General features: G+C 43.8%; 2 protein-coding genes and 1 non-coding gene across 7 annotated transcripts in view; all 3 read left to right on the top strand.

The window, feature by feature from the left end:
* Positions 1-2,410: 2,410 nt before the first annotated feature.
* On the top strand, positions 2,411-10,958 carry GTF3C6 (general transcription factor IIIC subunit 6). 3 transcript variants are annotated; one of them, XM_032275027.1, is made up of 6 exons: positions 2,411-2,674; positions 3,020-3,100; positions 3,977-4,040; positions 4,128-4,172; positions 5,951-6,064; positions 10,595-10,958. In XM_032275027.1, the coding sequence occupies exons 1-6, from the start codon at positions 2,621-2,623 to the stop codon at positions 10,873-10,875; spliced, it is 639 nt and encodes a 212-aa protein (XP_032130918.1). In that variant the 5' UTR covers positions 2,411-2,620; the 3' UTR covers positions 10,876-10,958. The 3 variants fall into 3 exon arrangements, with proteins under 3 accessions (XP_032130918.1, XP_032130920.1, XP_032130919.1); XM_032275029.1 differs by having other exon boundaries at positions 2,478-2,666; positions 3,018-3,100; XM_032275028.1 differs by having other exon boundaries at positions 2,478-2,674; positions 3,023-3,100.
* Positions 6,715-6,815, top strand: LOC116549841. The gene has a single exon (XR_004268117.1). It is a non-coding gene; the product is annotated as a small nucleolar RNA U13 (small nucleolar RNA).
* A 6,653-nt stretch (positions 10,959-17,611) lies between the features above and the next one.
* Positions 17,612-21,875, top strand: part of RPF2 (ribosome production factor 2 homolog) — a 44,758-nt gene continuing 40,494 nt past the window's right edge. The window contains exons 1-2 of one of the 3 annotated variants that reach the window (XM_032275024.1): positions 17,612-17,722; positions 20,222-20,354. In XM_032275024.1, the coding sequence (XP_032130915.1) occupies positions 17,700-17,722; positions 20,222-20,354 (156 nt within the window). In that variant the 5' untranslated portion in view covers positions 17,612-17,699. Of the gene's footprint in view, positions 17,723-18,134; positions 18,768-20,221; positions 20,355-21,875 lie in introns of those variants that run through there. The other 2 variants (XM_032275026.1, XM_032275025.1) reach the window with 2 other exon arrangements.

Here is a 21,875-nt window from a genome sequence, read left to right as displayed (position 1 = left end):
TTTCATCCTCATATAATAAGAAAACTGAGGTTGGAAAAGATCACAATTACTAAGTTTCAGAGCTAGAATTCAAATATACTTCTCACAGGTCCAGCGTTCCTTCTACTCTTTTAAGCTATGAAATTCTATACATTTAATTAGGCAACTGGACAAAAATATACACAAAAGAGTGTTTACTACAGTGTTATTTACAATATCCACAAATTGTAAATAACCTATGTGTTAAAAAATTGAGGATCAAGATATGGCACACTCATACAACAACCATTATGTAAAGATGCACTGTGGCATGTACCTGTAGTCCCAGTTAGAAAGCAGAGGTAGGAGGCCCCCTTTGAGCCCAGGAGTTTGAGGGTACAGGGAGCTACAATGGCACCACTGAACTCCAGGCTGGGTGACAGAGCCAGACCCTGTCACAAAAAAGAAAGGAAAGAAAAGACAGAGAGCCGGGCGTGGTGGCTCAAGCCTGTAATCCCAGCACTTTGGGAGGCCGAGGCGGGTGGATCACGAGGTCAAGAGATCAAGACCATCCTGGTCAACATGGTGAAACCCCATCTCTACTATAAATACAAAACATTAGCTGGGCATGGTGGCGCGTGCCTGTAATCCCAGCTACTCAGAAGGCTGAGGCAGGAGAATTGCCTGAACCCAGGAGGCGGAGGTTGCGGTGAGCTGAGATCGCACCATTGCACTCCAGCCTGGGTAACATGAGTGAAACTCCGTCTCAAAAAAAAAAAAAGAAAGAAAAAGAAAGAGAAAGAAAGAGCATCATACTAAAATGAAGAGGGAGACCTAAGCATCTAAGCCCACCTCCCCCTAGACTTCCACATTTCATTTCAATAGGAGAAGTAAAGCCTGGCAGACTGGTGCCACCTTAATCACCCTCCTATAAATCTCAGGAATGGTATGGAGGAATCTTTCAGGAAGGCATTGTTTTTACTTAAACAGGATCAAATCCCCACCCCATGCCTACTCCATGGACCAAGACCCTTTCACATGTAATTTCTAAAGCTGTAAACCCAAGACCCTTTCACACATAATCTTTAGAGTTGTAAACCTTTATGAGGGCAGGGTATTTCTTTGTTAGATGAGATTGGCTGTGAGGCAGCTATGCCGCCTTGCTTCCGGCCAAATAAATCACCCCTTCCTTCCCAGTTCTGAGAGGTTTGTTTCTTGTGGCCGTTCCTGTTTTAAAAACATTTATATAGGCCAGGCGTGGTGGCTCACGCCTGTAATCCCAGCACTTTGGGAGGCCAAGGCAGGTGGATCACGAGGTCAGGAGTTCAAGACCAGACTGGCCAACATGGTGAAACCCTGTCTCTATATTTAAAACAAATAAAAAACATTTATACATTACTACTAATAATAGATTAAATGCACTTTTTTTTTGAGATGGAGTCTCGCTGTTGCCTAGGCTGGAGTGCAGTGGTGCGATCTTGGCTCACTGCAACCTCTGCCTCTTGGGTTCAAGCGATTCTCTTGCCTCAGCCTCCCGAGTGGGATTAGAGGTGCGCCCCACCATACCCAACTAATTTTTTGTATTTTTAGTAGAAACAGGGTTTCACCATGTTAGCCAGGCTGGTCTTGAACCCTTGACCTAGTGATCTGCCCACCTTGGCCTCCCAAAGGGCTGAGATTACAGGCGTGAGCCAATTCGCCCAAACTAAATGCACTTTAAATGCTTACCATGTGCTGAATACCGGGCCAAATTTATTTTACATGTATTATCTCATTTAATCCTCACAATAACCGATCTGCCCAAACCCTTGCTGTTAATAATGCCGCAGAACCTGACAGGTATTAAAATTCAGAGCTCATGATCTTAACCACTAGATCACGCTATCGTTAAGTACAAAGACCTTTCATAATCAGAAACATCTATGGGATACTTTAAGAAAATTCTGTTCAAACTTCTCTTGCCCAGGTCTCTGTATTTCCGTAACAAACTGTACGTCTTACAGCACTTGCTTGGGTTCATTTATACACCTCTAACAGATCCTACGCTCCTGCAGGCCTTAAATGTAAGCCCCCTTTCTATTTTTCACAGCTCCTGGTGCACTGCTTTTTACTCTGCAGGCGCTCATTACTTGTTAAACTGCATGTGCCTTTAACTTGGCTTGGGGGACGTTAAATAGAAGATTAGCGCTCACACAGTATTAAGAATTCCTTTCCAAGAAATGTACTCGCGTCAACACAAGGTCTCTCTGTCCATGATCCCCCGAAACCATGGTTTCCTTGCCTTCACCTTGATCCCTCTGCCCTGCCAGTCCTCCCCACCAGCGGGGCCGGGAGCCCGGCGACTCCCTAGGTCGCAAGTCCTCCCTTGCGTGACCGAGCGGCCTCCGCGGCCGACGGCAGCCCACTCCCGCCTTTGCTCTCAGGCACCGAACAGGGAAGCGGCCATGGCGGGTCTCCGCTGGGGCACCACCGCCCCGGACGCCCGTAGCCGCCCGCCCGCCGGAAGCCGACATCTCGGGTCCGGGCAGGAGCGGTTTGCGCGACGAGGAGCAGAGCGGCAGGAACCCAGAGAGCTGCTCCGCATAGGAGCTGCTGCCCGAACTCAAGATGGCGGCCCCGGGCGGGCGTGGCCAGTGACTGGGAGGCGAGGCGGCGAGTGACCATGGCGGCTGTCGACGAGCGGAGTCTGGAGGACGAAGAAGAGGAGGACGAGGAGGTAGTAAGCGCTACGCCGAAGGCCTGCACCGCGGTGGCGGTGATGCCTTTGCCGGCTGTGTGTGGGGAAGGGCGTCCGGGCGCTGCCGGCGGGAGGGAGGCCCCGCCGCGCCTCAGTGGCTTCTTGCTCCTGGGCGCGGGGAACCGGGCAGCGTGGGACCTCAGCCCTAATCGTCACCCCGTACTTAGGATGGGAAGTACTGGGAAGTTACCTTAGGTAGCGTCGCTTCCTCTTGTTGAAAACACGGTCCGGTTTTCACAAAGGTGGGATTTTTGGCTTCTTTTGCTAATTGCCTCCTCCTGCCCGCTCGCGTGCTACCATGTTTACCCCTCTTTCTTTCACCAGGAGCAGTTGGTTCTGGTGGAGCTATCAGGAATCATTGATTCAGACTTTCTCTCAAAATGTGAAAACAAATGTAAGATTTTGGTGAGTTTTCTAGACTTGGGGGATTGTTCCAGAGTTTCTTAAATGTAAAACAAGAATGAATGGTGAAATACCTGTCCACAAGTATTGATATATTTATTTCACCTTACAAAGCAGTGAACTCTAAGAATAAGCCGTACGCTAAGTATAATGAATTCATATATAATTAAGTATAATGTAGAAGTCCAGAGGGGACAATGAGAGCAGATAGGAGAAAATGTCCACTTTGCTTGCCTGTCTCAATGTGTGGCTGAAGAGAAAGTTAAAGATTTGGAGGAGTAACATTTTGGTGTGGAACAGTACGTGTATTCCTGTCATCTCAGCACTTTGGGAGGCCGAGGTGGGAGGATCACTTGAGCCAGGAGTTGGAGACCAGCCTGGCTGACATAGCGAGACCCCCTCTCTACAATAATAATAAAGAATTAGCTGGGCATAGTGGCATGTGCATGTGGTCCCTGCTGCTTAGGAGGCTGAGGTGGGAGGATTGCCCAAACCCTCATGGTCAAGGCTGCAGTGAGCCATGACCATGCCATTGCATTACAGCCTGGGCAACAGAGCAAGACACTGTCTCAAAAAATAGATAGATGATACATAGATTAGATAGACTCTTTGCACTAATGTTGACAAAACTTCCTCTGTTCTTAGCTTACTCTTGAAGAGGATATTGACTGAAATAGACCTTGTTACTTTAGTATGAATTAAGGAGTCTTCAGGTTGCAGCTGCTGTGATCAGAGCAGTTGTAATTTATCCTGTACTTGGTAGGACAAGATGCTTTAGAGGTTCCCCGGTTTTGGAGATTAGTTTCCTTGGTAGCAAGGTTACAATGTTGAAGCCTTTTTCTAATGATGTTTTTTTAATGATCTTTTATTCTGTTGTAGGGCATTGACACTGAAAGGCCCATTCTGCAAGTGGACAGTTGTGTCTTTGCTGGGGAGTATGAAGGTAGGAGGATGTCAGGTGGAACTCCTGTTATGGGCCTTTCAGAGATGGTAGCTTTTCTCAACAATTTGCCTTCATATTTTTCTGCAGACACTCTTGGGACCTGTGTTATATTTGAAGAAAATGTTGAACATGGTAAGTGATTGCTAGCCCAGCCCTTTTTAATATGAACTATTTCAATCATACTTAAGCACAATAAACATTAAATATCTCATGTATCCATTGTCTAGCTATAGCATGTCCTACCATTTTGCCAAACTTGACTCAGATTATAGTTAAAAAAAAATTCCAGGCTGGGTGAGTGAGCTCAATTCTGTAATCCCAGCACTTTGGGAGGCTGAGGCAGGCAGATCACTTGAGGCCAGGAGTTCAAGACCAGCCTGGCCAACATGGCAAAACCCCATTTCTACTAAAAATACAAAAATTAGATGGGTATTGTGGTGTGTGCCCGTAGCCCTAGTTATTTGGGAGTCTGACGTATAGGAATTGCTTGAACTTGGGAGGTGGAGGTTGCAGTTAGCCAAGGTCACACCAGTGTACTCCAGCCTGGGCAACAGAGCTAGACTGTGTCTCAAAAACAAACAAACCCCATTCCAGATATATTTGAAGTCCTTCTGTATCCCTTTCCAAACTTATTTCTTTCCTTCTGTCATCAGAGATGATCACTCTCCTGAATTTATCTTTTTTCTTTTTTTGAGATGGAGTCTCGCTCTGTCGCCCAGGCTAGGGTGCAGTGACACAATTTTGGCTCACTGCAACCTCTGCCTCCCAAGTTAAGGCAATTTTCCTGACTCAGCCTCCCGAGTAGCTGTGATTACAGGTGCCTGTCACCATGCCTGGCTAATTTTTATATCTTTGGTAGAGACAGGGTTTCACCATGTTGGCCAGGCTGGTCCCAAACTCCTGACCTCAAGCAATTCACCCACCTCGGCCTTTCAAAGTGCTGGGATTATAGGTGTGAGCCATCACTCCTGGCCAAGGAATAAAAAAAAGTGCTACTTAATAGGCAGAGCAGCCTACTTTCTAAAGTGTGTTATCAGTTTATACTCATAGTAGCAATGTATGGAAGTAGGTGCTTCATATCCTTGGCACAAGGGCCTCATCCTCCCTCTTGCCTAGGCATATAGTTTTCTGAAAGTTTCAACTCCAGGCAGCAGGTTGGCAGCAATTTTTTTTCTCAGCCTTTCATGATTGAGAATGTCCCTACTCCATACTTTGGCTTCAAGTATTAAGTCTGACTTTAGTCCTTCATTTTGAGTGGCAGAATTTTAGATCCCAATACCCTATGGGGTACAATTCCTGGCCCCAATTTCCCACTTCAGGGATGAAGCCTGTTAGACCTATGGGTTTAATCTGACTCATAAATCTGTGTTTCTTTCCCATGGAGATGTTGGTTACTTTTGAATCCAGTAGTGCTTTCAACTGTTAATGTATTTTGTTTTTTTTTTTGAGATGGAATTTTGCTCTTGTTGCCCAGGCTGGAGTGCAGTGGTGTAATCTTGGCTCACTGCAACCTCCGTCTCCCAGGTTCAAGCTATTCTCCAGCCTCGGCCTCCTGAGTAGCTGGAATTACAGGCATATGCCACCACACCTAGCTAATTTTGTATTTTTAGTAGTGACGGGGTTTTTCCATGTTGGTCAGGCTGGTCTCGAATTCCCGACCTCAGGTGATCTGCTACCTCAGCCTCCCAAAGTGCTGGCATTACAGGTGTGAGACACCGTGCCGTCTCTGTTAATGTATTTTATCTGTCATTTTTCTGTGCTTGGAGCAGGTGGCATTAGTTATACCTTGAATTTACTACACTATCTTGATAGGAAGCAGTTTAGTCTGACTCCCTGGAATTATTAAGGCTTCATCATTATTTTATTTGATGTCATAAGCAGTATACTAATGGAGTTCATTTCTGTTCTAGCTGATACAGAAGGCAGTAATAAAACAGTGCTAAAATATAAATGCCATACCATGAAGAAGCTCAGCATGACAAGAACTCTGCTGACGGAGAAGAAGGAAGGAGAAGAAAACATAGGTTAGTTTCGTATTCTCTGAAAATAGGTGATCCAGTATTGTCTTTAACAATGATACATTGATGCCAGGACAGTCCTTGTACTTTGTAGTAATAACTATACATAATGTTTTCTTTTTTTAAGACAGAATCTTGCTCTGTTGCCCAGGCTGGAATGCACTGGGACACACTCAGCTCACCGCAACCTCCTCCTGAGCAGCTGGGATTACAGGCACCCGCCATCATGCCCAGCTATTTTTTTTTTTTTTTCAGCAACTGCATCTGCAATAATTTTATATTTTTTTGTAGAGATGGGATTTCACTGTGTTGGCCAGGCTGGTCTCAAACTCCTGACCTCAGGTGATCCACCTACCTCGGCCTACAGAGTGCTGGTATTATAGGTGTGAGCCACTGTGGCTAGCCTCATAATTATGTTTAACATATTAAAATTGAGGGTTCTCCATGTAAAGTACCAAGCGTAGAGTTAAAATTCAGTTGAACTCAGATATAATTGAGGGCACTGGGGACATAGAAATCCTTGTCTGCTTTGCACTGGAAAGAACTGAGGAGTTTTCAGAGAAACTTGATATCTAAGCCCTAGGGAATTCAGCGGTTCTTCTGCTGTCTCTCTCTCCTCCTTCCCCCTCCCCCTCTTTAATTAAAAATTTTGTTGTATCTTTTTGTAGTTCATAAGCGTGATGATGTGTTTACACTCATGTATAAGCTGTGCCTCCCTCAAACCTTGTTATGATGTCAGCGTATTACCTGTCTGACGTGTGGGGGGAAAATCTTCCTTGTAAGTGAAGTGAATATGATCACAAGAGTTTTGAATTCCCAAGTTGAAATCCCCTGGAAACTTTTTGCAGCTGCAATAGCCTTCCCCAACAGGCTCACAGCTGGAAAAAGCTTTTTTTTTTTTTTTGGGACAGTCTTGCTGTATTGCCCAGGCTGGAGTACAGTGGAGCCATCTTAGCTCACTGCAACCTCCCACTCTGGGTGCAAGTGATTCTCCTGCCTCAGCCTCTGGAGTAGCTGAGATTACAGGCATGCACCACTACGCCTAGCTAATTTTTGTATTTTTATTAGAGATAGGGTTTCACCATGTTGGCTATGCTGGTCTTGAACTCCTGACCTCAGATGATCCACCCACCTTGGCCTCCCAAAATGTTAGGATTACAGGCGTGAGCCACCGCCCCTAGCCAAAAGCTGGCTTTAAATGTGGGAAATACTCTAGGACCACAGTTGTGTTAGTCCTAAGTCTAGTTCTTTTTAAAAATTTTTTATTTTATTTTTTTGAGACAGGGTCTCACCCTGTTACCCAGGCTGGAGTGTTGGGGCCTGATGTCATCTCAATGTGACCTCTGTCCCCCATCCCCCACCTCGGCCTCCCCAGTAGCTGGGACCACAGGCATGTTCCACCATGCCTGGCTATTTCTTTGTTTTTTGTTGTTGTTGTTGTTTTTGTTTTTTTTGAGATGGAGTTTTGCTCTTGTTGCCCAGGCTGGAGTGCAATGGCACAATCTTGGCCCACCAAAACCTCTGCCTCCCGGGTTGAAGCGATTGTCCTGCCTCAGCCTTCCGAGTAGCTGGGATTACAGGCATGCACCACTATGCCCAGCTAATTTTGTATTTTTAATAGAGACAGGGTTACTCCATGTTGGTCAGGCTGGTCTCAAACTCCCAACCTCAGATGATCTGCCTGCCTCGGCCTCCTAAAGTGTGAGCCACTGCACCTGGCCTTTTTTTTTAAAATAGAATACTATGTTGCCCAGCTGGTCTTGAGCTCCTGGGCTCAAGCAATCCTTTCACCTCAGCCTCCCACAGTGTTGGGATTACAGGCATGAGCCACTGCACCTCGACTTTTAGTCCAGTTCTCAGTTCTTTTTTTTTTTTTAGACGGAGTTTTCCTCCTGTTACCCAGGCTGGAGTGCAATGGCGCAATCTTGGCTCACTGCAACCTCCGCCTCCTGCGTTCAGGCAGTTTTCCTGCCCCAGCCTCCCGAGTAGCTGGGATTACAGGCATGCGCCACCATGCCCAGCTAATTTTTTGTATTTTTAGTAGAGACGGGGCTTCACCATGTTGACCAGGATGGCCTCAATCTCTTGACCTCATGATCCACCCGCCTCGGCCTCCCAAAGTGCTGGGATTACAGGCGTGAGCCACCGCGCCCGGCCCTTTTTTTTTTTTTTTTTTTTAATAGACATGGGGTTTCACCATGTTGACCAGGCTGATCTCGAACTCCTGACCTTAGGTGATCCACCTGCCTCGGCCTCCCAAAGTGCTGGAATTACAGGTGTGAGCCACTGTGTCCAGCCTGGGTCTAGTTCTTAATTTGCATCCACTTATTCTTCACTCGCTGGTCACCACATACTCAAGACTTTTAGACTAGTGCTTTTTGCACCTGAAACAGACCCATGTTTGTGGAGCTGAACAAATAATCATTTGATGGTTTAAAGGTTCACTGCGCAACAACATATTTGAAATTCTGGTAAATAAGATTTTCATGATGAGTATAGCTTAACAGGGAATAAACGTTTGAAGGTACATTGATCTTATAAAATTAATTACATGACCTATATACAACTATATAATAATACTTTGTTCTTATCATGCGTATCCCCAAACTTTGCCCTCCTTTAGGAACCTTGTAATAATTGTAGGAAGAAAGAAGTACTAGGTTCTATAATAAACTTGAAAAGCTGACATGTATCATAAGCTTAGGTATTGTTGAGATATTCTTATTAAAGGAAGTTATGAGTTTCCTCCTCCTAGTTTTTAAAAATCTGACAGATCTTTGGGAATGTTTGGGTGTTTTGCTTAGTCAAATAAAGGAGCAACCAACAATTCAAGTCTGCATTAGTTATCTACTGCTGCATAACCAATTGCCCTAAATGTAACAGCTTTAAATGACAACAAAAAAACAGTATCTTACAGTTTCTTTGAATCAGGAATTTCGGAAGAGTTTAGGTAGGTAGTTCTAGCTCTAGGTCTCTGATGAAGTTGCAGTCAAAATGTTATCTGGGCTGCAGTCATCAGAAGGCTTGAGTAATGCTGGAAATCTGATTATAAAATGGCTTATTCATATGGCTTATAAATTTGTTTTGGTTGCTGGCAGGTGGCCTCAGTTCCTCCTCGTAGGACTGTTGTCCTCCTCACAGGACTGTTTGAATGTCCTCCTGATATGGCAGCTGGCTTCTATGAGATAAAGTATTCTAGGAAAACAAGGTAGAAGCCACAATGTCTTTTATGAACTAGCCTTAGAAGTTCTTGGCCACAGTCTTGGCCAGGCGCGGTGGCTCATGCCTGTAATCCCAGCACTTTTGGAGGCCGAGATGGGTGGATCACCTGGGGTCAGGAGTTCAAGACTAGCCTGACCAACATGGTGAAACCATGTCTCTAATAAAAAATACAAAAAATTAGCAGGGCATGGTGGTGGGCACCTGTAATCCCAGCTACTTGGGAGGCTGAGGAATGAGAATTGCTTGAAGCCAGGAGATAGAGGTTGCAGTGAACCGAGATCATACCATTGCACTCCGGCCTGGACGACAAGAGCAAAAATCTCTGTCTCAACAACAGCAACAACAACAAAAAGTCATAGTCTTGACTTTTGGGCACAGTGGCTCTCACCTGTAATCCCAGCACTTTGGGAGGCCAAGGCGGGCAAATCACTTGAGGTCAGGAGTTCCAGACCAGCCTGGCCAACATGGTGAGACCCTGTCTCTACAAAAATACAAAAAATTAGCCAGGTGTGATGGCAGGCACCTATAATCCCAGCTGCTTGGGAGGCTGTGGTGGGAGAATTGCTTGGACCCAGGAGGCGGAGGTTGCAGTGAGCTGAGATTGTGCCACTGCATTCCAGCCTGGGCAACAGAGCAAGACTCTGTCTTAAAAAAAAAAAAAAGTTGTAAGGAAGTAGTAAGTTTCCTTAAATGCATGAGATGGCAGAAAGTGCTCAAATTGTTTCACAGAATGAGCTGAGAACTGAACTCTGGAAAAAGGCATGGAATAGTCATTGAAGTTGGTAACTTTGGTACCCACCCAATAGGCATTCCAAGGTCTCCAGATAAGATGGAAATTATATTTTATCAGTGGTTACAGATACCATTTTCCTTGGTGTATGTTGGGCTTTCAGTTTGACATGTATTCATAGGACAGAAATTTAAATTAAAGGCCGGGCGCGGTGGCTCACGCCTGTAATCCCAGCACTTTGGGAGGCTGAGGCGGGTGGATCATGAAGTCAAGAGATCGAGACCATCCTGGTCAACATGGTGAAACCCCGTCTCTACTAAAAATACAAAAAATTAGCTGGGCATGGTGGCGTGTGCCTGTAGTCCTGGCTACTCAGGAGGCTGAGGCAGGAGAATTGCCTGAACCCAGGAGGCAGAGGTTGCAGTGAGCCAAGATCGCGCCATTGCACTCCAGCCTGGGTAACAAGAGCGAAACTCCGTCTCAAAAAAAAAAAAAAAAAAAGAAATTTAAATTAAAGAAGAATATACTTTACTAACATTTTTTTATGTGTCTTTTTTGGTTTATTCCTCACCCCTCCAAATTAGGTGGGGTGGAATGGCTGCAAATAAAGGATAATGATTTCTCCTACCGACCCAACATGATCTGTAGCTTTCTACATGAAAATGATGACGAAGATGTGGTAGCTTCAGCCCCAGATAAACCTTTGGAATCGGAAGAGGAAGAGATTCAAATGAAAGACAATTCAAACCTGAGTTGTGAGCAGGAGAAACCACTGCACTTGGAAATAGAAGATTCTGGTACTCTTATTGATATACCTTCTGAGACAGAAGGTTCTATTTTTATGGAAACTCAAATGCTGCCGTAGAAATCAGTCCTAGATGAAATGTTTCTGCTAATAACTTGTCAAGTACTTTTTAGAATTCTTACATAAAAATAATTGCTGTGTAGCTTTCAGTCTTTTAATATTTTATTGCATTTTATTGGCTATACACACATATCCAGTCATAACACAACTTATTTTACCAGAACCATTTGGGACCAGACATGAACTGGATTTTTAAAATACAGTTTAGGCCAGGTGCAGTGGCTCACACCTATAATCTCAGCACTTTGGGGGGCCAAGGTGGGAGGATCACTTGAGCCTAGGAGTTTGAGACCCACCTGGGTAACATAGGGAGGCACTCTTTCTACAAAAAAAAATTTTTTTTTTTTGAGAGACAGAGTCTCACTCTGTCACCAGGCTGGAGTGCAATGGTGCGATCTCGGGTCACTACAACCTCTGCCTCCCAGGTTCAAGTGATTCTCCTGCTTCAGCCTCCTGAGTGGCTGGGATTACAGACATGCACCACCACATCCAGTTAATTTTGTATTTTCTGTAGAGAAGGAGATGGGCTTTCTCCATGTTGGTCAGGCTGGTCTTGAATTCCTGACCTCCAGTGATCTGTCCACCTTGGCCTCTCAAACTGCTGGAATTATAGGCGGGAGCCACCATGCCCAGCAAAATGAAATATTTTTAAATGACTTTAGGGACCCTTCTGAGTCCTTTAAATTCAACGTTTTAAGGTAAGTATATAAGTTTTCCTTTGAGGTTGTTACAAATACTACTATAAACTCAGTGACAACACAAATGTATCATCTTACAGTTTTGTAGGTCAGAGGGGTGACATGATTCTTACCTGGGCTAAATTCAGGGTGCTGGCAGAAATGCCTTCCTTTATGAAAGTTTTGGGGCAGGGGGCAAATTCATTTCCTTGTTTATTTAGTTGTTGGCAGATCCTTCTTTGCAGTTGAAGGATCGAAGTCTCCTTTTCTTGCTGTCTGTTAGCTGAGGGTCATTTCTAGCTTCTGAAGGCTGACTTCATTCCCTGGCTCATGGTCCCCTTTTCTTCAGAGCCTAAAATAGTGGGTAAAGTCCCTCTTCCATTTTGAATCATTCCTGTTACTTCTTCCATCATCCCTCTCTCTGGCTTAACCCTTCTGTCTTCTATATTTACTGTTAAACATCTATTTGATTACTCTGGACCCTCTTGGATAATCTCCCTATTTTACAGTCTGTAATTTTTTCTTTTTGATATAGGGTCTCACTCTATCACCCAGGCTGGAGTGCAGTGGCGTGACCATAGTTTACTGCAGCCTTGAACTCACAGGCTCAAGCAATCCTTCCATCTCAGCCTCCTAAGTAGGTGGGACTACAGGCATGCACCACCATGCCTGGCTGGGTTTTTTTGAGACAAAGTTTTGCTGCTGTTGCCTAGGCTGGAGTGCAGTGGTACAATCTCGGCTCACCGCAACCTCTGCCTCCTGGGTTCGAATAGCTGGGATTATAGGCATGTGCCACCATGCCCGGCTAATTTTGTATTTTTAGTAGAGTCAAGGTTTCTCCATGTTGGTCAGGCTGGTCTCAAACTCCCCACCTCAGGTGATCTGCTCGTCCTGGCCTCCCAAAGTGGTGGGATTACAGGCATGAGCCACCACACCTGGCCACCTGGCTGTTTTTAAAAAATTTCTTTTGAGAGATGGGGTCTCACTTGGTTGCCCAGGCTAATCTTGAACTCCTGGGCTTTAGTGATTCTCCTGTCTTGGCTTCTCAATGTGCTGGGATTACAGGTGTGAACCACTGCGCCCTGACAAAGGAGTCTAACATTAATTCCATCTGCAAAGTCTCTTTTGCTAGGTCATTTAACATATACAGGCATAATACTAGGGATTAGGGCATGGAAATCTTTGGTGCCTATTTTTAGTCTACCACAATCTAGGAACAGAAAAAGAATTTTGAAGTGCTTAAGGATAAAGGAAGAATTCCAAATATTCCAGATGTAATTTCGCCCTTTTCCCATTTGAGAAAGATTATTGGAATTCAGCTGTATTAGTCATTTTACTATGGCAGTAAACAAAATCTGTGCTAGTTTATATTTTTTAAGTAAATTATTCATACCCTTTGATACTTTCTTACAGGTTGAGCTGTGTAAATTGCCAATATTTGATTGTTTCTGACTACAAAAAACAGGAATTTCCTATAGTTTAACCTACTGCTAGTAAGTTAAGACATACCTGACATTAATTACATCTCACAGTTGATAATTTAACTATTTTACTTTTTTTTTTTTTTCTTTTTCTCTGGAAGTTTTGGCTCTTCAGGGTGATTTAACTATTTTAATAGATTAGAGAGCTAATGTTCTGGGATGAAGAATTTTTTTGTTGTTGTTTTTGAGAGAGTCTTGCTCTGTTGCCAGGCTGGAGTGCAGTGGTGCGATCTCAGTTCACTGCAACCTCCGCCTCCTGGGTTCAGGCAATTGTCCTGCCTCAGCCTCCCGAGTAGCTGAGACTACAGGTGCATGCCACCACATCCAGCTAATTTTGTATTTTTAGTAGAGACAGGGTGTCACCATGTTGGCCAGGATGGTCTGGATCTCTTGACCTCACGATCTACCCACCTCAGCCTCCTGAGGTGCTGGGATTAGAAGGTGTGAGCCACTGTTCCTGGCCCAATTTTTTTTTTGAAACAAGCTCTGGCTCTATTACCCATGCTGTAGTGCAGTGGCACAATCTGGGCTCACTGCAACCTCTGCCTCCTGGGCTTAAGCCATCTTTGTACCTCAGCCTCCCTAGTAGCTGGGACTACAGGCATGAACCACCATGCCCAGCTTATTTTTGTATTTTTGTAGAGATGGGGTTTCATCATGTTGCCCAGGCTGCTCTTAGACTTGTGAGCTCAAGTCATCCCCCTGCCTTGACGAAGTGCTGTAATTACAGGTGTGAGCCAGCATTCTTGCCCCAAAGAATTTTTTTCTTCAAAAAGTTTGTATTGGGAAATGACTTACCTAGATAAAAAGCAGTATTTTCTTTCTTTCTTTTCTTTTTTTTGACAGAGTTTTGCTTTGTTTGCAGTACAATGGTGTACAATGTTTGGGGTGCAATGGTGCAATCTCGGCTCGCTGCAACCTCCACCTCCTGGGTTCAAGCAATTCTGCCTCAGCCTCCTGAGTAGCTGGGATTACAGGCATGCATGCCTATGCCTGGCTAATTTTGTATTTTTAGTAGAGATGGGGTTACTGCATGTTGGTGAGGCTGGTCTTGAACTCCTGACCTTAGGTAATCTGCTGACCTCAGGTAATCTGCTCACCTCAGCCTCCCAAAGTACTGGGATTACAGGCGTGAGCCACTGTGCCCAGCTAAAAGCATTTTCAAATCATAAGCAGATATATTGTATCTTCCCAATTTCTATATGACTTTTTAATTTTCTTATTTTCACTCTTGTTGTCCAGGCTGGAGTGCAGTGGCACTATCTCAGCTCACTGCAACCTCCACCTCCCAGGTTCAAGTGATTCTTATGCCACAGTCTCCCAAGTAGCTGGGATTACAGGCACATGTGACCATACCCAGCTAATTTATGAGACTTTTTTTTAAGTATCAGCTTTTAATAAAGTGCTTATTGTTCCCCCCATATGTATGTTTAGGAGAGAATGCTAATTGCCTGACGCAATTATCTGTTCTCCCTTTTTGGCTTTGTGTCAGAATCCCAGAATTTACTCAGGTTAGCAATGTGATTAGCTTTCCTTGCAGATACATGTGGTCATATGACTAAGTTCTGGCATTGACATGGAATAAGAAATGCTGAGTTGTGGGGAAAAAAGAGGCAGAAAAAAGCAAGTGCTGAGTGGTGCTTCTGGGAAGTTTCCTTAAACTTAAAGGCTTAAGAGGAAGCAGGTGGGCTTATCTGTTCCTGCTGAAACATAGATGTGGTAGCTAGAGCTCCAGCAGGATTCTTAGACTTCAAAGTAACCTTGGAAGCAGAAGCCATGAATGGCAGAGCAGCAGTAGAGAAGACTGGATCCTGATATGTGAGATTACCCTGGACTGCTATGAGTAAAGGGTTAATAAAACCCTTTTTCTTTCTCCCTGGTGCAATGACCTCGAGTTTGCCTTTCAGCACTGTTTCTCTGGAAACCTACTAGGCAAGGTAATAATGGAATGTCAGCTATAATATTAGGCAGTATTGTTTATGATTAAAAATGAGCCCTTAGCTGGGCGCTGCAGCTCATGCTTGTAATCCCAACACTTTGGGAGGCCAAGATGGGTGGATCACTTGAATCCAGGAGTTTGAGACCAACCTGAGTGGCATGGCAAAACCGTGTCTCTATAAAAACACAAAATGAGCTCGACGGGTGGTATGTCCCTGTAGTCCCAGCTACTTAAGAGGCTGAGGCAGGAAGATTGCTTGAGCCTAGGAGGTGGAGATTGCAGTGAGCCGAGATCACACCACACCACTGTACTACAGGGAAAGACCGTGTCAATAAATAAAAAATAAAAAAAATAAATAAATTTGTGGTAATTTGTTACTACAGAAATAGGAAATTAATACCAAACGCTTTTCGATTGCTCATGGGAATGTAAGTGGTACAGGTGCTTTGGAAAACAGTTTAGCAGTGCCTGAAAACATTACACTTAAGAGTTAGCAGGCTGGGCACAGTGGCTCAGGCCTATAATCCCAGCAACCCAGTCTCGACTAAAGATAAAAAATTAGCCAGGCGTGGTGGCACATGCCTGTAATCCCTGCTACTTGGGAGGCTGAGGCAGGAGAATCGTTTGAACCCTGAAGGTGGAGGTTGCAGTGAGTCGAGATCACGTAGTTGCACTCCAGCCTGGGCAACAAGAGCAAAAAACTCCGTCAAAAAAAAATAATAATAAAAAGAGTTGGCATATGACCCCGAAATTTTGCTCCTAGAGAATTGAAAACATGTCCACACAAAAACTTGTACACCAATATTCAAAGCAGTTAGCCAGGTGTGGTGGCATGGGCTTGTGGTCCCAGCTACTCTGGAGGCTGAGACACTAGAATTGCTTGAACCCGGGAGGTGGAGGTTACAGTGAGCTGAGATGTGCTACTGCACTTCAGTCTGTGTGACAGAGTGAGACTGTCTCAGAAACAAAACAAAGCAAAACAAAACAAAAAAACAAAGCAGCAAAATCCATAGTAGCCAAAAAATGTGAATCACTCAAATGTACATAAGTTGGCTGGGCATGATGGTTCACACCTGTAATCCTAGCACTTTGGGAGGCCAAGGCGGGTGGACTGCCTGAGCTCAGGAGTTCAAGACCAGCCTGGCAAACATGGTGAAACCCTGTCTCTACTAAAAAATATGACTATTAGCCAGGTGTGGTGGTACACACCTGTAATCCCAGCTACTTGGGAGGTTTAGGCACAAGAATTGCTTGAACCTAGGAGGTGTTGAGGGTGTAGTGAGCCCAGATCACACCACTGCACTTCAGCCTGGACGACAGAACAAGACTATGTCTTAAAGAAAAAGTACCTAAGTTGATGAATGGGTAAACGAAATGTATATCCATACAAAGGAATATTATTCATTCCTAACAAAATGGAATTACTGATCCATGCCACAAGATGTATGAACCTTAAAAACAGTAAGTGAAAGAAGTCAGACACAAAACGCCATACATTGCACGAATCCATTTATATATGTTCAGAATAGGCAAATCCATTGAACATAAAGTAGATTATTGGTTGCCAAGGGCTGCCAGGAGGGGACAGTGGGATGTGGACCTGTGTGTGTGTGTAGGTGGTTTCTTTTTGAGGTGATTAAATGTTCCAGAATTAGTGGTGATGTTTGCACATCTCTGTGAACACCAAAAACCACTGAAGTAAGTGTGTGTGTGTGTGTGTGTGTGTGTGTGTGTGTCGGGAGTTCTTTTTGAGGTGATTAAATGTTCCGGAATTAGTGCTGATGTTTGCACATCTCTGAATACACCCAAAACCACTGAATTGTATACTTTAAAGGGGTAAATTTTATGGTATGTGAATTATATGGTAACTTAAAAATTGAAGAAAAATCACGATCAGCAGTATATTTTTTTTATTTTGTTTTTTATTCAAAGCAACCACAGAAGAAAGCAGTATATTTTAGGCGCATGTTTTATGTACTAAGCAACTGTTACACTGATCACACAGTCGTCAACAGTGCCCATTTCACATTAATGTTTTTAGTAATTATGTGAGTACCTACCATGCAATCAATCTTTCTAACGCCCTCGGAGTTCCTGATGAATAAAATCTAGTTTCTGAATACATGTACCTGATTCCAGGTATACACACTAGCGTGCACATGAAACTGCGAGAGTCTATGTAACTTTTTTTTTTTTTTTTTGACACGGAGTCTCGCTCCGTCGCCCAGGCTGGAGTGCAGTGGCGTGATCTCGGCTCACTACAACCTCCGCCATGTCAGTTCAATCAATTCTTCCTGCCTCAGCCTCCCGAGTAGCTGGGATTACAGGCGCCCGCCACCACGCCCCGCTAATGTTTGTATTTTTAGTAGAGATGCGGTTTCGCCATGTTGGCAAGGCTGGTTTCGAACTCCTGGCCTCAGGTCATCCGCCCGCCTCAGCCTCCCAAAATCCTGGGATTACAGGCGTGAGCCACCACGTTCGGCCAGTGTTACTTAAAAGTATTACCTCGCACCTGTAATTCCCGGAAAAGAGCCGGGGCAAATATCCGTAACCAGGGAAACCCGGCACGTTTCCAATCAAGATGGCCGCCAGCGCCTCTAGGCGCCCTCGGCGCGGCCGTCCCTGGAAGTGGCGTCACGCGCAGCTTCCGGTTCCGTCTGCTCCGGCGCGCGTAATCGCCAGGGACACGTGCATTCACCCAGTTAAGAGTCGCCGGTAGCGGTAGCGATGGACGCTCTGGATAGGGTAGTGTAAGTGCGCTGGGTCTCCGCCCCGGGGAACGTTGGGGTAAAAGGGTCCCGTGATGTGGTGGTATTGCCTCAGCCACTCACTCTTCCTGGTCACCCCTCTTCTTGCCTGGTTGGGGTTCAATCGATCACCAGCCAGGGTCTTCCTCAGCGCGACCTGCTTGCCAGGAAACTGGGGAAGCTTTCAAGTGGGGGCCGCGGGATGGGAGGTGGGATAGAAGCGTTGGCCGCTTTTATCCTAGCCAGTTGAGAAATGTCTGGCTTCCGAAGTGTGAGACAGATGGTAGAGTAAGGGGTTAAAAGCGCAGCCCTCGGAATCCAACAGATCTGGGTGACAGTCAGCGCGTCCATTTAAAGCTCTGTGACTTTGAGTCATTAAATATCTCCAAATTTCAGTTTACTCTGTAAAAGAGCCTTCATCATAGTCATACATCATAGAGCTGTGAGGGTTAGTTTCGAGATTGTATGTAGTGCTTTTGCTGCAGCACGTAGAACTGTTCATTGGTTTTCTTCTTTTCCTTCCAACCTTGTACACTTCTCTTGAGTTATCCTTGAATGATACCTGTTTTAATTTGTTCAAGAATATTTATTGTGCTAAACAGCCCTGTTGTTATTTGCTGTGGTTTTCTTGCTATATACCTAGGTCAACATATATCCAAAACGGCAATTGCAGCCATTCATTCAGAGAAAGAAAACTAGTTTACTAGGTATTGGGACTAGTTTACACTTTAATTGGGGGCTAGACAGCTTATAGAATGTTAATTGCTATTTGCATTTGTTGCTGTTAAATGAGATACAAAAGATAGAAATAGTTTGTATCTTTTTATCAACCAGTAAATGATTAGAAACTTTATATGTGACATTATATCTGGAGGAGGATTTTTAGAATCTACATGGGAAGCTAAAGTGTGTGTATTTTCTCTTTTTCTTCCCAAAGTGTTCATGGGACTGGACGAGGGAGGGTCATAATTATTTGAGAGGAGGAATTCTTCGAGTAGATGGCAGAGACTATCTAAAAAGCAAGGTGCTCATTGTAGAGGAAGCAGAGGTGAAGCCCATTTTTTTGAACAGAAGTGTATAAAAACATGCCACTGCTACTGTCACATCATAAAGACAGAATAATGAATTTATTTTTCCGTCATATTTTACAGGGTAATTGGTCTAGATGAATTTTTAAATCTAGCTTTTTTTTTTTTTTTTTAATTTTTGAAACAGGGCATCTCTCTGTCACCCAGGCTGGAGTGCAGTGGCCTAATCACAGTTTACTTCAGCCTTGGCCTCCCTGGAATCAAGCAATCTTCCTACCTCAGCCTGCCAAGTAGCTCACTAGTTATGGTATTTTTTGTAGAAACAGGGTTTTGTGATGTTGCCCAGGCTGGTCTCGAATTTATGGGCTCAAGTGATCTGCCCACCTTGGCCTCCTAAAGTGTTTGGGTTACAGGCTGTGAGCCGCCACCCACCCCTAGCTCCTTTTAAAGATTGGCCTGTTTACTTGCTGTGTGATCTTGGGCACATTACCTGTCTGTTCAGTTGCTTCATCTGTAAAGTGAAGATAAGAATTTTAACTCTTAGGATTGTGGTGAAGATTAAGCCTTAATAGAGTGACTCCATGTAAACATCAACCTTATTATTCCCTATTGTTGGCAATGTTGACATTCTTAGCCATGATGTTGGAGTGTAACCGGTGTATACTTCCTGGCAGGCATTGTGGTCTTAAACCTAAAAGAAGGCTAAGCGGTCATTAGTCTTACGTTTAGTAAATGCCCACAGGTTGATCAGCAGTTGATGCTCAATTCTTTGTATTAGGGTACAGGATGCAGTTAGTTTGAAGAAGAAAGAAGAGTAAAAAAAGCGACAGTATTTACTTGAGCCCTTTATTTTTTACTTAAAAAGGATTTGAAAAAGAGCAGTAATAAAAGAATGGGAATAGAAAAATGAAAGCTTTTTTTTTTTTTTAAACTAACAAAACACTTATTTAACAGTAATAATGACATATCTTTTACTAATATCTCCCAAAAAAGTGAGATTTTGGCCTGGCATTGTGGCTCATGCCTGTAATTCCAGCACTTTGGGAGGCTCAGGCAAGTGGATCACGTGAGGTCAGTAGTTTGAGACCAGCCTGGCCAACATGGCGAAACCCTGTCTCTACTAAAACTACAAAAATTACCTGGGTATGGTGGTATGTGCCTGTAATCACAGCTACTTGGGAGGCTGAGGCAGGAGAATTGCTTGAACCCAGGAGGTGGAGGTTGCAGTGAACCGAGATTGTGCCATCGCTCTCCAGCCTGGACAATAGAATGAGACTCTGTCTGAAAAGAAAAAGAAAAAAAAAAAAAAAAAGAGATTTTGTTTAAGGGTGGAATCCTAAATGACAAATATGTTAATGTCTCAGTTAAAAAATAAAAAAGTCTCAGTTTTTAAGAATTTGGATATTCATTAAGTCATGACTTTGCAATGTGAGGAAAATGTTTAAATAATTATGAATTGTGCATTTCTAAACAGAAAGCCCAAAACGAAAAGAGCCAAGAGATTCCTTGAGAAGAGAGAACCGAAACTCAATGAAAATATTAAAAATGCCATGCTGATTAAAGGGGGAAATGCAAATGCAACAGTGACACAAGTACTTAAAGATGTGGTAAGTACACATACTTAATCTTTAAAAGGTATTGAAGTCATTTTAGAATTTTCAGCATGCTGGGTTGGGCTGCCGGAGAAATACATAGATAAACTTGCCTTAAGAGCTACTAGTCTTAGAGAAGAGCTAAAGTTGAGGGGGTTATTTACCTTTCGAGGCACCGACTACTAACTTTTCTTAAAGCAACTCGTTTTCTTAGTAAATCTTATTTTATTTTATTTAGTAACACAGGTGAGTTTGTTAGGGTGAAGGTCTCCCTTAGTAAATATAAACTGTTTTCAGTTGCTAGAATTTGGCTTACATTTTAGGAAAAAAATTAATTTGTAAAGAGAAATAACTTCATATTGCTGTATATTTAGTCATTCAACACCACCAGTTACTGTGCTAGTGCTGCAAATTAATAGGTGAGACACAGTCCTTTCAGTGAGCTTAGAGAGAGACGTGTGAAAAGTTCTCACATCATGCTATACTGGAAGCATGGACAGGGTGGGATGGGAAACAGTTAAAATCACATAGGGGGACCTCCGCACAAGGAAGGTTCTTCCAGGGATAAATAACACTTCAGCTTCATTTTGAAGGGGAAGTTGGAGCAAGAAGTGGCAGAGAAAGAGAAGACCCTCTGAGGCTGAGAAAGAAGTTTATGCAAAAGGGAAAATGAAGGAGCATTGATGCGTTTGGAGAACAGTAAATAATTGAGCATGGTTAAAGGATAGTGGGCTAGGTGAGGCTAGAAGAGGAGGCATGGGTCATATAGTAACATGGAGTTTGAATCTTAATCTGAAAGCTCCATGTAGTCATTGAAAGATATTAAGCAAGAGATACCATCCGTCCTTTTAATTGGCTTGATTACAGAGGGTTGAGAGCAAATGTAGGAAACTAAGCCGTTGCTGCCAGCCAGGTGAAGAGCATCTGGAGTCCAGTGGTGGCAATGAACATGAGAAATGACCAGAAAGAATAGATGTTGAAGGTAGAAGAGTTGGGAACTAGTGAGAAGTGTGACTTCCAGGTTTTTGGATTGAGTGCCTGATGGGCAATAATGCCAATTAGAAAATGTATCAAGGGGAGCAGGTTTGGAGGGAAAGATGAAAGGTTCAGTTTGGGACATGTAATTTAAGTAATGAAATTAAAGCTTTGTTTTTTTCTACTCTGTAGCCTTGTGTCTAGCCCAGTGTCTGGACCTAGTAGGTACTCAATAAATACGTAATTAATGAATGAAAGGCGTAGTGTGTGGAGACATCTAGTAGGTTATTTGAGTATTTAGGCCTTGAGTACAGCCAATAGATCTTTGAATTAAATCAATAAATCATGTAATTGAATACACTTTTGTTGTTGTTAATGAGATGGAGTCTCTCTCTGTCCCCCAGGCTGAAGTGCAATGGTGCCATCTTGGCTCACTATAACCTCTGCCTCCTGGGTTCAGGTAATTCTCCTGCCTCTGCCTCCCAAGTAGCTGGGACTCCAGGCTCATGCCACCATGCCCAGCTAATTTCTGTGTGTGTGTGTGTTTTTTTTTTTTTTTTG

This window comes from Sapajus apella, unplaced genomic scaffold (genome assembly GCF_009761245.1).
Source record: "Sapajus apella isolate SASKATOON/1434 unplaced genomic scaffold, GSC_monkey_1.0 scaffold6, whole genome shotgun sequence".
Classification (NCBI taxonomy): Eukaryota; Metazoa; Chordata; class Mammalia; order Primates; family Cebidae; genus Sapajus; species Sapajus apella.
Note: the sequence above shows the minus strand (reverse complement) of the source record. Positions and strands in the feature narration are given on the sequence as shown.

Coding starts and splice junctions, on each gene's coding strand:
- GTF3C6 (XM_032275027.1), top strand. CDS start 2,621: ATGGCGGCTGTCGACGAGCGGAGTCTGGAGGACGAAGAAGAGGAGGAC. Junction 4,173..5,950: donor TGAAGAAAATGTTGAACATG/GTAAGTGATTGC, acceptor TTTCTGTTCTAG/CTGATACAGAAGGCAGTAAT. Junction 6,065..10,594: donor GGAAGGAGAAGAAAACATAG/GTTAGTTTCGTA, acceptor CCTCCAAATTAG/GTGGGGTGGAATGGCTGCAA.